This window comes from Terrapene carolina, unplaced genomic scaffold (assembly GCF_002925995.2).
Source record: "Terrapene carolina triunguis isolate 2854851 unplaced genomic scaffold, T_m_triunguis-2.0 Scaffold111, whole genome shotgun sequence".
Classification (NCBI taxonomy): Eukaryota; Metazoa; Chordata; order Testudines; family Emydidae; genus Terrapene; species Terrapene triunguis.
Window position 1 is genome coordinate 12,359,270 of NW_020664462.1, and position 15,877 is coordinate 12,375,146.

The window sequence follows — 15,877 nt, forward strand, 5'->3', positions numbered from 1 at the left end:
TGCAGGATGTAGCATCAGCTATCCTGGTTACATTCACAGTGCTGCCTAAACAGGGTTTGTCTACACAGGGAAATTGACCAGGATAGCTCTTCTGGAGTAGCTCAATTACACCCTAATAAGGATCCTGGAATAGCTAATGCTGGTGTCAACGTCCCCCAGGCAGACAAGGACAGAGAGAGGATCCCCCGGGGTATCTGGGCTCCTACACGTGCAGATGGGCCCTGTGAAAAGAAGGAAGAGAGGAGACACAGCGGGAGGAAACCTTGGCAAAGCAGGGCACATAGGAAAACGAGAAATGGTTCTTTCCCAGGGTCTCTCTTTCCTGGTAGCCGTTTCCCTCGCTGCCAGCCTCTCCCACGTCAAGCCCTTACCTCGACGTGTAAAACGGAGACAGCTGCATCTAGCTGTTCAACTCCAGCCCCATTTACAGTGACCGGGGGCGGGGAGGTGTCTCCCGTTCCCGCCCCGCCTCTTTTTTTACCACGGCGGGGCCGGGGCCCGCGGCCGGCCGGTCACCTCACTAGATCCCGCCTAGGGCCCGGGCGGATGGCGCCCCCTAGGGGCGCGCCGGAATACGAGGCTAAGATGGCGCCAGCCTTCACGTTTCCTGCACACGTGAGATTCGTTCCCCGCACCCTTCGCCGCTTCCGGGCTTCCGTAGGGAGCCGGCTGCCCCGCCTCCCGCTGACCCTGCGAACGCGACGTAAACAAACGGCCGGGAGCCCGCCGAGCAGCGGCAGCTACACAGGTGAGCGATCCCCCGGCGGGTGGGGGCGGGGCCTTCCCGCCCCTGGGAGAGACTCAGCCACGCGCTGGCGCAGCCGGGCCCCGCCCCCTCCCCTTCCTCAACTGTCCCCGCCCCCAACTGCCTCTGCCGCCTACTGTGTCGGGGGGACACAGGCGCTGTGTTGCCCGGTGCCCCCTCCACACGCACACTCGGCACGCAGATCCCCCCGCCTCCGGGAGTAATTCTCCCCGTGACCCAGCGACCCTGCCTGGGGCTCGCGGCACCGGCCACTGAGAAGCAGCCGCCGCTGAGGCCAAAGACGGCAGCTGGGCTGGGAGCTCGTCTGCACTAGCAGAGGCCGGGCCCCGCCCATTGCTCGCCCCCGCCCCCCGAGTGGCTTTAGCGCTGCTACAGCCAGTGTTAGGCGGACAGGCCTGGTTAGGTTAGAGGTGGGGAGAGGGCTAGATGACACAGGGTTTAACCCCCCCCCTTGTTCTGCAGCCCTTTGAACTGCACGGGGAGCGAGCTGCAAACCTGAGGTCTAGACATGCTTAAAAATTAGATTGACTTGTGTGGCTCAGGGCTGTGAAACGTTTCTTGCTCTGAGCGCCATAGGTCGACGTAGCGCCCGGTGAATTCTTCCATCGATGTAGGTATTGCCTCTTGGCCCAGGTCTACACTACCTATAACTACGTCGCTCAGGGGTGTGGGACTTTCACACCCCTGAGCGACACAGTTATACCGACCTAATTCCCAGTGTGGGCAGCCCTATGTGTATGGGAGAGCTCCTCCCATCTACATAGCTACCACCTCTCTGGGAGGTGGAGGACCTATGCTGATGGGAGAAGCTTTCCTGTTGGCCTAGGTAGCATCTTTACTATGCGCTACAACAGCACTACTGGAGCAATGTAAGTGTAGGCAAGCCCTGGGAGAGATGAATTAACCACATCAACAGAAATGCACTTCGCATCACTATAGGAAACGTCTGCACTATGGTGCTACAGCTGCAGCGCTGTAGTGGTGCCCCTATGGTGGCTGTAGTGTAGACATAGCCGTAGTGTTTTACTAGTGTATACAGGTCCTTATAAAGCATAGCATACCACCCTACTCTTACTATAATTGGATACTTTATATTTAAAAATACACCCAAGTTCTGGGACTGGTCGTACTTTTTATCACGATAGCCACATATCCTAAAGATAATGACAGTGCCATTTCCCCCCCAGAATAACTAATCTCTCATTTCCATTAAGCTTGATTCTTTGGCATGGTTAAGTCGAACAGTGCCACAAAGACCAAGTTGCATTTGATTATCTGCAAACGGTTAAAGGCAGGATTAGCCACTGCCACAGAAAGAGAAAATGTAGAGCTATAATTATTTTAGTACTTACATACCAGTCTGCATTTATGAAATACCCCATCACTGTTGCATCATTCTTTCACTGAAGTGGGGATGCTGGATTTGCAGGAGCAGTGGCTATACAGGCCAGATTTCTCTGGGAAAGTCCAGGTCTGCATGCCTGGTAGAGAATCTGCAGTGTATGGGTCCAAGTCCTTCCAGGGACCTTCTATCATTAACCACCATGACACTACTGTGGTCTTTAGGTCCCTTTCCAGGAGACCATGCCGCATTAGCTTCCCCCTTGAGCTGGCCATGCCGCCTCTCTTCGAGCAAAGCCCAAGTTATGTGTTTTGCTCAGTGAGCTTTCACCCCTGCTCCCCTCCCTCTATGAGGCTGCCAAATCTTATTTCTTTACCCATTTTCTCTTGTGTGTCATATAGAATAGGGGAGCAACTGATTCTGTGACTGCTTTTTATTCATAAACATCTGATGTTATATTCAAAACATCCATTGGGAAATACCCCCAATCTTTTATTGAAAACAGCTTTGGGAAATACCCCATAGCTTTTAGTGACGCAAGGCATCACGAAAGTGAAAGTTGAATCGTTCCAGGAACATTAATGTCGGACGATGGAGAGGTACGTCTAAATGTTTTATTAAGAATTCTGTTTTGAATACTGCAGTTTACTTGTCATAAATGAATATTAATAGTAAGATCAGAAAATGGTTCTAAACTTTGTTTAATAAACATGGATGATTTTTATAAGTAAAAAGGTGGCTTGCATCTTTGCCTTTACAAAAGTGAAACTACTTTGTTTTTTATATAAATATTCTTAAGATAGCTTGTTAGAAAGGGAGTAAAATACATTTAACTGATGATTTTTCAGTCCCTATTTTCTGCTTTAATAGTTTAATAAAAATAACAGCTAAGCTTGATTTACGAAACTATACCAAAAAATGTTGATAGTAAAGCCACTGTATGTATGATCAGTTTTCAGATTCAGTTTGAATTTAAAATTCTGCACATTGCAGTTAGTATATTCTCCAATGTGACAAATATATTTTGAAGACTTAGGGAAATGGAAGCTGTTACAAAAAGAACAGATCTGGAGTTTTAGTAAAACATCTAAAGGAGGTTTGCATGTAGATACAGTGTAACAATTTGAGATTTTTTATCTGGTCTCAACAAATGTCAAAGTCTCTGTTACTTGGATAAATTATTATTTAAGGCAATATATGTTAAGTAAAATATCTGCTATAAAATGATTTCAGAATTCAAAAAAGATAAAAATAGTAAATAATAATGGGGTAAATGAATAAAAAGTTGACTAAAAAGAAGTGATTGTGTGCGGATGAAAACATAGGGGGAAGACTGTATTAGTAATACCCCCTGTGCTTTATTCTTATTTGTTTGGAGTTCAATATGTTTATCCTGTTTCCACTTCTTTTGGACGATGATATTCTGCCACTGCCAAAAAATTCCCTTTAAGTAAAAGAATACATTGCTCACTCTGTGCAGCGGCACCGGGAACTTCCAGGGACTAATAGTCAAGAGTGTATGTGTATTGGGCTCTTTACTCTTAAGCCTGGAGAAGGGCTACTCCAAAGTAATAGAAACAAAACAGACAGGGCAGCTTACATCAGTTTCTACACAATTTACTTCTCTATTTAAAAACAAAACAGTTTCTTGTCTTTGTGGTTACAAAGAAGCTTCCAAATGTCACCCAAGTGTAAATTGATCTTGTGTCGATCAGATTACAGGGAGGCTGTCTCCTGGTAAGGGTAGCCTTTGCCCACAAGTTAGGTTTTTGTTTTTTAGGAAGGGAAGACCTTTTCAAAATCAAATATTAATAGAAACATTTCTAATTTTTTCTCCATTTCCCATGAACTGTCTGTAGCACTGTCCTAATATACAAGATCGGAAGTGAAACTATCTACAAGCAAAAGAGAAACTGATTAATCTATTTTAACACCCAGTTTTAGAGGAATGAATGTGTAAATGCCAACATTTAAAAAACCTTTCCATGTAAGCTGAGGAATATTTTTTCTAAATAAGCTTGGGTATCTAGGGGCCAAAAGTCCTCCACCAGAAGCCTTCCTGTGCATTCACATTTTTCCCTTGTATTTCCTCCATCTCTACCTCTTCCCTCTCCCCACTACCTTGGTTTCCTCATTTACCAGGATGTGACTCCTCTAACTTGGTAGGCCAATATTAAGCTGTTCAAGAGTCTTACCTCCCCCCTCTTTGAGGCCTGCTTTCACTTTGCCTATTCTGGCTGAGGCAGAGATGAAGTGTTAGAGTCACAAAGCAATTTATTAACACAAAGTAAACGTTGCCTGGTAGTATCTCATGCCTTTTCTCAGGCTTCTGCCAAGGGTAGGGTTTGAATTTATAGTTTATGTGTGTAGCTCAGCTTCAATGATATCTGCACTATGTCCCCTGGAGCCACTAAATTACTGTGACAATAGATTGCCGACACACCCTCATACATATGCGCGTTTCAATCTCTGGCTTGCAAGTTTTAGCACATACTGTTCTAGACAGCTAAACTCTTCCATATTAACTTTGTCAGCATTAAGTATCAGAGGGGTAGCTGTGTTAGTCTGGATCTGTAAAAAGCGACAGAGTCCTGTGGCACCTTATAGACTAACAGACGTATTGTAGCATAAGCTTTCGAGGGTGAATACTCACTTCATCAATTGCCACTACGTGCATCTGACAAAGTGAGTATTCACCCACGAAAGCTTATGCTCCAATACCTCTGTTAGTCTATAAGGTGCCATAGGGCTCTTTGTCACTTTTGTCAGTATTGCTTTTCCAAAGGGGCAGTGGGTGCCATGGACCAGCTGAGATAAAATGTCAAGTGAATGAGATCAGTGGGGGGACAAGTAGAGCCATGGTATGTGGAAAAAAGAAATAAAAAGAACCTGTTGATTTTGTAAAATGCTGGCTTTTTTGGAGGGCTGTATCTCAAGAACCCCTTGCTGAAATGACCCCAAATTTGGACCACTAACACTACCCAGCACCCCCATGAGGCACAGAAATTTTCAAGACAAGCTGAGTAAGCATGCAGATTTTAGAGTTTATCTTTAAACAGAAAATGCTGCTCGACCTTCAGTATAGCAGAGTTGGCACTTTGATATAATGAGTGTTCTGATTTGGTTCAGTGGGGCCCGGAAGTTTAGCTGAGCTAATAGCTTCCTGCTTATCCAACCAGTGAGAGAGTAAACTCCAGCAGAGAGCAGGAGTTGAAACTATTCCTTGGCTTCCTGCTGTTGCCACAAGCTGCCAACATTCCCACAATGGTAGCTAGGTAGGTTAGTAAAGACAGAGCAGTCGTGGCCAAAACCAGGACTGTTGGCAGTTAAGAAAATGGAGAAAAAATAGAGCATATATGGTTTAAAAAGTGATTTAAAAATTCTTTTAGTTTTTATAATCCAAGATGTCACTGGTACCCTAAAAAACATTGGGCCCTGATCCTCCAGCTAGCTCTGTTCAGCCCCAGTGGTTAACCTGCATGGAGCCAGCTGCAGGAGCAGGGTCTCTGTTTTTTTTTTTAATATATTATTTTTAACCTATGAATTTTCCTTATAAACAGTGAAATTACAATAAAGAGAAGTATATAAAGGCAAACTAAAGAAAATACTGTAGAATTGTCAGCAAATTTCCATCTCCAAGTTTAAATGAAATTTGAAGAGTAAGTTCATTTATTGGTTTCACATTGTACTTCACTTGTTTGGTTATTTATATGTAAAAACTGCATTACTGATGTTTTCCTGGCAGCCATTATCTTGCTGAAATCAACACTTGCCAACACATTCCCATCCTCCTGTGCAACTGGTGTAATAAAAAGAAAAAATGTTAATGTTTAAATAGAAAAGTTTTTCCAATTATTACATAATTATCAGAGCACAATAAAAATTGAATTAGAATCTTTGTAAATTTGCTTTGTGTATTTTTAAAATCCTATATTAAATGCAGTCTGCCTACAGAACTCTGAACAATACAGTGGATGTTCCCTGAGGCCCAGATCCTCAAAGATGGGTGATTTAAGTAAAAACCGTGGGAGGTAGATGTCTAAATACCTTTGAGGATCTGGGCCTGAGTTAAACAAGATCTTTTGATTCATCAGAGAAACAAACATACAAAAAGATCAGTTAGCTTTTTCATTTTTCCTATTGTGTTTTGTATTAAAGAATGGCGCAAAAGAAATACCTTGCAGCAAAACTTAAAAATTGCTTAAGAGAAGACAAAATTCAGCTTTGGAAACCTCCATACACAAATGAAAATAAAGAAGCTGGTCTGGAGTTGAAGGTACGTATTCTGCCTCATTGTTCTGCAGTCATTTTTTTCACTTTTATTTCATACACGACACATTTTACTATTTTATGTTTTACTAATGTATGTTCTTTTATTTTTCTGTTAGGAGCTTGCACAGAAATATTCAGCCAAGGTGAATCTCAGTGAAAATGAAACGGAGTGCATTCTTGAAGAAATAAGATGTGAAGCAATTGAGCGTGGAACAGGAAATGAAGCTTATAAGACAACAGGGGTTGCAAAACTTGAAGTGGTTTTACCTCCTAAGATGAGAAAAGTAAGTCTGTATACGTTAAAGTTATGAAAAGAAGCATAACTAAAATCTATAGTAAAGGCCGTACAACTTTCATTAATTCTGTATCTGATGCAAAACATTTCATTTGTGCAAAAAAGCTAAATTGGTTGGAGAAGGAAGGAATTCAGTTCAGTCATAAAACTATCTAGAAAAAAAATAAAACACATTGCAGCTTTTCCCTCTTTAGGGTCATTCAGAAACAAATTCTGAGTGGAGAAAAATGAACCAAATTTAACTTGATCTTTTCTGATCTCACCAGCCAAGTTAAAAGTAAATGTATGGTGCTCATTCAGTTTTACTACTTCTATAAAACATCTAAAGTTGTCAGTATATGGATATTGTTCTTTTTATATATTCTTTGTTTAATCACAGTTTTAATTATAAACAAAATACTTATTTAGGCACAGTAAGTAACCCCAAAACAACACTATCTTTTGTCATGTAAAGGACACTTATGTGACAACTGTATTCACTAGGGCTGTCAATTAATCGCAGTTAACTCGATTAACGCAAAACAAATTAACTAGATTTTTTAAAAAGTCACGATTAATCACACTTTTAAACAATAATAGAATACCAATTTAAATGTATTATAAATATTTTGGATGTTTTCTACATTTTCAAATATATTTATTTCAATTACAATACAGAATACAAGGTGTACAATGCTTGTTTTATATTTTTGTTTATAAATATTTGCACTGTAGAAAAGATAAACAAAAGAAATAGTATTTTTCAATTCCTCAGACAAGTACTGTAGTGCAATCTCTTGATCGTGAAAGTGCAACTTACAAATGTTTACATCGTTACCTGAAAGGGAGAACAGGCATTCACATGGCACTGTTGTAGCTGGCGTTGCAAGGTATTTACGTGCCATATGTCCCTTTGTGCTTCGACTACCATTCCAGAGGTCATGCTTCCATGCTAAATTTAAATTGGTATTCTCTTACTGTTTAACAGTGTGATTAATCACAACTATTGTTTTTTAGTCTTGCGATTAATTGAGATTTTTTAAAATTTTTTGACAGTCCTAGTATTTACTTTAACTATGATATACCTATATACCTGGGTAATACTGTAAATTGTAAACTTAGCTACTTTAAATGGTAGATGTCCAGCTTTTAATGATGCAACCTGCAGATATGCTTGCATTGGTTAATCTATGGGTCAGTTAACTACTTTCCCAAACTAGCCATCTGAGGCAAATTAGCTTGAACTGGCTAAATCCATTGCTTGAACTTGACACAGAATGGAAAAAATAGTTTATCTAGTGTGTCTTGTACACTTGGCCATGTTACAAAACCACCAGATAGAGGACTCAGCATATTTGAGAACTTATCAGGTCAGAACTCTAGTACTGTATATAACTATATAGCTGGGTAGATGAGGACATCCATGGACACCATGCTTATGTACCTGCCTCAAGTCAGCACCGTTAGTCCCTGGTTTTCACGGTTTCTGACAAAAATGACTAAATTTTCCTCAACATTTAAAAAAAAAATCATTTTATTTTATAGACATACCAGTTGCAGCTCCATAGTTAAGGCTGAGTTCTGCACTTTAAAGCAGGGATTCAACCTCTTGTTTTATTACAAAGAACAATTGCACCCTCTGTTTAAAAGAGAGAAAATTTACTCAGTTTTCTGAGTGAATTTACTTTTGCAAAGTAAATCTTTTTACTGTTGATATTTACTAAAAAAGGAGTCTTTTTTTTTAAACATTTAGCACCTTCTGTCAGACCTTTGTTGTTGTTGTTCCAAATTATCTCAGCTCAGGTATTATCTACAAAAAAATTGTTTCTTGAATAGATCTAGTACAATGGGTAGATTTTTTTTATTATTATTATTAAAGAAGTTAGAATTAGTCTTCATGACTGAAAGTTTATCATTCAGCAGAGGCTGCACAATAATCTTCATAGAAATTAACAAACTCTTTGAAAGTGGCTGCAGTTTCCTATTTTTAATGTGATTGAGGCCCCGGGTTGCTCTTAGGGGGGCTTGCCTGTATGGGGAAATTCACTGATATAATTATGCAGCTATAAAATTATACCACTGTCATTATATTGGCGTAATTCCTTTTATTAGTCCCTAAACACTTTTATTCTGGAATACATAGTGATATAGTTTCCCTGATGGACAGACCCTTAGCAAAGATGACCACCACCTCCATTCAGCAACTTTCTGTTTCCTGACTGCATCATGGAGTGAGTCAAGATCACTTCACTCCCACTGGTAACAATAGAAGGTAGTTTCCATCGCTGCTGAGGGCAGTCTGTGCTCTTATTCGTATTGACAACAATGAAAGATGAAAGATGCAGTACTTAGTGTTTCTGAAGGAGATTTTATGTGCCAGCCTCTGCTGAAAGATAAACTTTTATGAAAAATACTGGAGGGAAAAACCTTAATGGTAAAACTTTATTTGAAAAAACTATGCATTGGAATAGCTCTACTCAATGGGGAATGCGTTGTGGGTGCGGGGTATGCACCCTAAACAACCTTAACTCTGCTCTGTAGCATCACTATGAGGAAAAACAACCTAATATGTCTCTATCTAATCTGGGACCACAAACATTAATAGGCTTTAATTATAATCTGACTATTCTGTGGCAAAACAAAAAAAGCAGAGTTAAGGTTGAGTGCCTTAATTGTGCATTTCTATAACTTGTTTGGATTTGAGTTAACCATAACTCTGAATTTCCTGGCTTTACAATGATTATTTTGGGATAATTTCAGCATCCCTGTAAATCATTACTATGTGTACTCTCAACCTTAATGCTATTTTAACATAGTTTTTGTCTGAAAATAAAGAGAGAAATTGTGGCTGTTCAAAAGTAGTTAATTAAGAAAATGCCCAAAGTACCTGGATACCATAACTTTTAAAAATATTTACACTAGACCAGAAAAAACTTGCTGGAGACTAAATTGATCATCACTGGCGAGGAACTAAGATCCCAGTAAGTATAATAATCTTTGTCTTATTTCCACTTTAAATGGTTAGTGTCTTCTTTTGGTTTCGTGTCATCCTTTTGCATAGTGCTTTATTATAGTATGTTCTAGATCAGGGGATCTCAAACTTTCATAGGGTGCATATCTTGATAGAGTGTGTCTCATGGACACATCTTGTTTATGACTACATAACATCTCTAGTTACTATGGCAATTGCTTATGTGGAAAAGTCATGTGATTTAACATGTAGAAACAAGGTGAAGGGTTAACACCACATGATTTTTAAGCTAGTTCGCCATGGACCACCATCATATGCTTAAAAGGCCATTAATGGCCCACGGACATAGTTTGAGAATTGCCACTCTAAATTAATAACCAACTAGAGCTTCTGAGAGTACAAAGTGTTTTCCTTTACAATATATGCCATATATGAATGCCTTCCAACTACTTGGTCTGTCCTGGCCACTTTCCTGGCTGTTCTGCTCTCCCCTTCTCAATACTTTAGGCTTCTGTTTTTCTGGGTTTATTGATTTCATTTTTCAGGGTTTATTTTTAGCAATTTTTTGAGTTTAATGTAGAAGCCCCAAAATCAGGTTTTTGGGGGAATTTCTCTTTGTATATACTGTAATGAGTAATGTATATTATTTACATTATTCATTACATAATACATACTGTAGTAAATACTCTTTGCAATGTTCCCTATTGCAGTTTAACACGGTACTGTTTAAAGCACACTATGGAACCTTTAGTGCACACCAGCAGGGTCTGTGTGGACCAATGAATGAGCAACATAGTAGTTCCCTGTAGTTTGCATTACTGTTTCATGTAGACAAGCCCTTAGATACAAGGAATGATTTCTAGTGTTTTTTCCATTGTTTATTGGATAAATACTTCTTTTTCTTTTTATTGGGGGTGTTTTATTGCTGTTTATTGATTAAAATCTAAAATCAGAAACCATATCAATATCCTCTCCTCTCCTCACCTGATATGGTGAATTTGTGTCAGTTACTAGTAATGTTATTTTATCTTCAAGCAGACTTATAGTAAAAGTTTGAAGCCAGTTACAAATATATAACATTTTAATTTTTATTGCAATATGTTGCCAAAATACTTCATATCAAAATGAGACAAGAAGGTATTTATACTTTGGAATTAACTACTTTATTTCACAGGATTGCACAGATGTATGGATTTCAAGAAAAATGTATCAAAATAATTATAAATAAGAAGCAGCTTGACCTTGGTATGTATCGCCAATTGAATATATGTTATATTTATTTTGTAATTATGTCTTTCTTAGAAATCATCTTTCTTGTAATTTTGTCAGTCACAGAAACAATATTAATAGCAGGGAAATAAGAACTAGATCGGTTCTCAAACTGTGGGTCGGGACCCCAAAGTGGGTCGCAACCCCGTTTTAATGCGGTAACCAGGGCTGGCGTAGACTTGTTGGGGCCAGGGCCGAAGCCTGAGCCCCACCGCCCGGGACTGAACGACGCTCAGGCTTCGGCCTCGGCCCTAGGTGGAGGGGCCAGGTTACAGGCCCCCCCGCCCAGGACTGAAGCCCTTGGGCTTCGACTTCGGCCTCCCCCACCCCAGGTCAGTGGGGCTCAGGCTTTGACTCCCCCCCGCCCATGGCAGCGAGGCTTGGGCAGGCTCAGGCTTCGGTCCCCCCTCCTGTGGTCATGTAGTAATTTTTGTTGTCAGAAGGGGGTTGCAGCACAATGAAGTTTGAGAACCTCGTGAGCTACACAATAACAGCAGTCATATTTGTTAGGTTCTACTCTAAAGGAAGTCTGAGATATTGTGATGGTCAAAATCAAAGGAGAGAATTATGGAAGAGGACAACTTTGTGTGTTTTAACAGCTCAATGTGCCACATTCTCAGATTTAATTCACATAATTTACCAAAACCTCATGCTGTAAAGTGACATGTTCTAAACTTTTCTTTGTTATCTTTACCATCTTTCTTGATTTGCAAGACATTTGTGTGAACAGAAGCTTTGTCTTTACAAATTAACTTTCTTCTGTTCTTTATTAATTCATTCATTGATGTCCTAATTTAGCTACCTTGGAAGAAATCATGATGTAAATGGAGAGAAAGGATGGACCAATGGTTAGGGCACTAGCTTAGGCCATCAGGAATCTGGGTTCAGTTTCCTGCCCCCTTCTGTCATAGACTTCCTGTGTGACCCTGGGCCTTAGTCTCTCTGTGCCTCAGTTCCCCATCTGTGAAACAGGGATAAAAGCACTTTCCTACCTCACAGGGGTGTTGTGAGGGTAAATACATTTACGTCTTCACGTCTGACGAAGTGGGTATTCACCCACGAAAGCTTATGCTCTAATACGTCTGTTAGGCTACGACTTCACTACCCGCCTGAATCGGCGGGTAGAAATCGATCTCTCAGGGATCGAATTATCGCCTCTCGTTGGGACGTGACAATCGATCCCCGAATCGACGCTTGTACTCCACCAGCGCAGGTAGGAGTAAGCGCCGTCGACGGGGGAGCCGCGGAGGTCGATTTACCACCGTCCTCACAGCGGGGTAAGTCGGCTCGGATACGTCGAAAAAACACACCCCTGAGCGCAGTGCTGGGAGCTACACCTCTTGCCATGGCAGCGCTTTAGCGTTGCCAGTGTAGACTAGCCCTTAGGTGGTTGCTCCTGTTGAAATCTTCCTAGCAGGAATAGCTGTTTTTAAAATGTTATCTGGCAGTACAACATGAAATGTACTGTCTTCGTAAATGTAATTTGATTTGCCTATTAATCATGCTCTGTTTTTCAGGAAAAACACTTGAAGAGCAAGGTGTAACACACAATGTAAAGGTCATGGTGCTTGAGCTAAGACAGAGTGAGGAGGATACCAGAAAAAAGGTTCAGGAAGAAGAAATGCAACATGAAGAAGAGACCATGAAGGAAAAAGAAAGAAAGGAAAGGATGAAAAGAACTAAGAAGGGTTTAGAAATACTGGCAACGAGAGGTATGGGGTTTTTACCCTTACATGCAGTAGAAGGCAGTAGAAGTATGAATTAAAAAAAAAACCACTTCTATTTTAAAAAAAACAAGGCAAAGTGGAAAGATTAGTATAACTTTGGGTTGTGATCTAATCGCATCTAAAGAAGGTCAGGCCTTGTCAGTACTTGGATGGGAAACCTCCCTGCAGCACTTGGGTTTTGCTTGAAGTGGACTAGGTGATTCATTCGTTCCTAAATTGATGCTGAACAAAGCCATTGTCATGATCCTAGGAGGCACCATGTTACTTCTATTTGAACTTGTGACTCTAAGGCAGTGGTTCCCAAACTTTTACAGCCTGTGAACCCCTTTCACTAAAATGTCAAGTCTCGCGAACCCCCTCCTAGAAATGAATATTTCCAGGGATTTTCTCCTTTACCTGAGTATAAATTATAAAAGCAGTGATCTTGGAAATATAAAATTTGTTTTTATGACATGTTTATTACACACTATTTATTATTATTGATCATTACAGTATTTTTATTACATTATGAAAATGGCAACACTCTTCCAAGATCTCACTTTCGTAGCTTGTATCACTTTGAATAAGCCTGTTATAAGACAAGGCTCATATGTTTCATCAAGGAGTATCAGATGTGAAACAGCATGAAGATATTTAAGAAGCTAACTCAAAGAGTTCCTCCTACACAAGCTTCAGGTCTTGAGCAGTCCAGGCAAACAACGCACGTTACAACAAAGCTTAAACTTGTTCTTCATAATCATTTTAAAAACAATACTAGCTGCCTATTTAATTTTAAAAAAGCAAAAAATATTCACCTCCCTTTCCATTTCTTATAAGGAGTCTTGAAGTTTAAATCTCCTCAGTGTGATAGATATGCTTGCTTTGATCTGCTTAGCTCTTGGAAGTCCAGGGGCTCCGGGCTGCTGGCCCCGTGCCGGGGTCCCTAGGCACAGCTCTGTCCGCCATTAGGGAATTTTTTCCCGAGAACCCCCTGTAACATTTCGTGAACCCCCAGGGGTTCACGAACCCCAGTTTGGGAACCACTGCTCTAAGGGTACGTCTACACTTACCGGAGGGTCCGACAGCAGGCAATCGATGTTCTGGGATCGATCCCGGAAGTGCTCGCCGTCGACGCCGGTACTCCAGCTCGGCGAGAGGAGTACGCAGCATCGACGGGGGAGCCTTCCTGCCGCGTCTGGACCTGCGGTAAGTTCGGACTAAGGTACTTTCAGCTACGTTATTAACATAGCTGAATTTACGTACCTTAGTCCGAAGTGGGGGGGTAGTGTGGACCAGGCCCAAGGGTATTAAAGCCAATAAATTGGCCAGATTCCAGTTTGTGCTATTACATTCTGCCCACTTGAAAATTGGTTTGTCCTGTTGGTTATAGTATTCTTCTTCACTTCCTGTCTTAAAGGACCTTCTTTGTGTAATGCTCGTGTTTCCATAAGAGAGACAGGGTGGGTGAGGTAATATCTTTTATTGGATTAACTTCTGTTGGTGAGAGAAACAAGCTTCTGTGCTTACACCGAAATTTTCTTCAGTCTGGGAAATGTACTCAGTGAGACATAGCTGAATATAAGGTGGAACAGATTGTTTAGCCTAAGTTGTTAACACATATTTCAAGGGGACCATTCAAGATGAAGTGATTCCATAGAACATTTTGAGTTTTGAGGAAGGTACTGTATGAATCTATTGTTAAATGGGACACTTGAGAGTTAAGATACTGACAGCTCTGGAAACGTGTTTTGTATTTATTGCAGAAATAGCTAGGCCAGAATGATAAATTGTAAGTTGTTATGCCCTTCTCTGTCAGTTACCTCTGTTATGACCATAGGTGGCCATGATTTCACCATGCAAGGTAGTTCACTTGTCATTCTGGTCCACAGTGAGGCCATTCTCTTCTCCATGAGTTTTGATGGAGACTGTTGGCAACTATGGACCAAGTTAAAGAAACAGTCAGTTTGAAAGTAGTCATTTTCAAAACGTGAGTTAAGAGTAGTTTCAGGCACTACACCTGCGCAGGATGCCCTTCGTTAGTTTGAAGTTTTAAAAATGTTTTTATTTCCCTAGTTTCTGCTTGAAAGACCCACAAATAGAAAACTTAACTGGACTATTCACTAAAGTCCTGTCAAATGTAAAAGTATACAAACGAGTTTCCTCTAATCTTCTCTTACAATGGGTTGCTTACAATAGTATTAGGTTGTAACAAAAAATGTAAGTAGGTGGAAATGCCCCTCTGTATTGGGCCTGTTAGGCAGCTTAGATTTCAGTTCTTCAGTAAGCTCTTTGCAGGTAGATCTCTGCACCTGCATAGACCCCCATAAACTTAGTTCCAGAAATACTGAGCAAGTATTGTAGAATGATAACACACCTTCATTGTACAGTTTCTCCTGGGGGAATTCTGCGCCACTGCGCAATGCAGAATTTTCCAGAAATGAATGTAGTGCATGCAGAATTTCCTTCCTCCCGCCCAGAAATGGGCTGCAGTGCTGCTAGGAGCCACTGGACTTGGCAGAGCCCAGTTTGCACATAGAAGACACTGCTGGGGGGAGGGAGAGGGAGCTCGAGGGTTTCTGTCAGCTGCAGTTCCTAGCATGTCCTGAGGGAAAGAGAGGGTGGCATACAGCAGTGGTTCTCAACCAGGAGTCTGAGGTTCCCTGGAGGGCCGCAAGCAGGTTTCAGGGGGTCCGCCAAGCATGGCCGGCATCAGACTTTCTAGGGCCCAGGGCAGAAAGCCAAATCCCCACCATGTGGGACTGCAGCCAGAGCTCCCAAGCTCCACCACCTGGGGCTAAAGCTGAAGCCTGAGCAACTTAGCTTTGTGGTGCCCCCAGTGACATGGTGCCCCAGGCAGTTGCCCTCCTTGCTACCCTCTAACAGCGGCCCTGGCTTTTATATGCAGAAAACAGTTGTTGTGGCACAGGTGGGCCGTGGAGTTTTTATAGCATGTTGGGGGGGCCTCAGAAAGAAAAAGGTTGAGAACCCCTGGCATGCAGGAAACTGCAAGCCTGGGACCAAGCATCAGGCTGTTTCTCCCTCTAGATCCCTGGGCTCTGCGGGGGGAAGGGGACGGGTGTCTGGGCAAGGGGGGCCCCGCAGCTGGGTTGTGGGAGGGAAGGGGAACAGGTATCTGGGCTTGGGAGGCCCAGCGGCTGGGCTCTGGCAGGGGACAGGGTGCGAGTATCTGGAATGTGGGGGCCGCTGTTGGGCTCTGGGGAGGAGGGAGTTCAGGTGTATTGGCTGGGGGGGCCTGCAGGTGGTCAATGGGGGGAAG

General features: G+C 41.8%; 1 protein-coding gene across 1 annotated transcript in view; it reads left to right on the forward strand.

Moving 5' to 3' along the window:
* Positions 1-579: 579 nt before the first annotated feature.
* NUB1 (negative regulator of ubiquitin like proteins 1) overlaps positions 580-15,877 on the forward strand; it is a 30,541-nt gene continuing 15,243 nt past the window's right edge. Inside the window, exons 1-8 of the mRNA XM_024193277.2 lie at positions 580-748; positions 2,510-2,707; positions 5,669-5,767; positions 6,267-6,384; positions 6,497-6,664; positions 9,577-9,635; positions 10,800-10,870; positions 12,412-12,606. Of these exons, the coding sequence (XP_024049045.1) occupies positions 5,754-5,767; positions 6,267-6,384; positions 6,497-6,664; positions 9,577-9,635; positions 10,800-10,870; positions 12,412-12,606 (625 nt within the window). The 5' untranslated portion in view covers positions 580-748; positions 2,510-2,707; positions 5,669-5,753. The remainder of the gene's footprint in view (positions 749-2,509; positions 2,708-5,668; positions 5,768-6,266; positions 6,385-6,496; positions 6,665-9,576; positions 9,636-10,799; positions 10,871-12,411; positions 12,607-15,877) is intronic.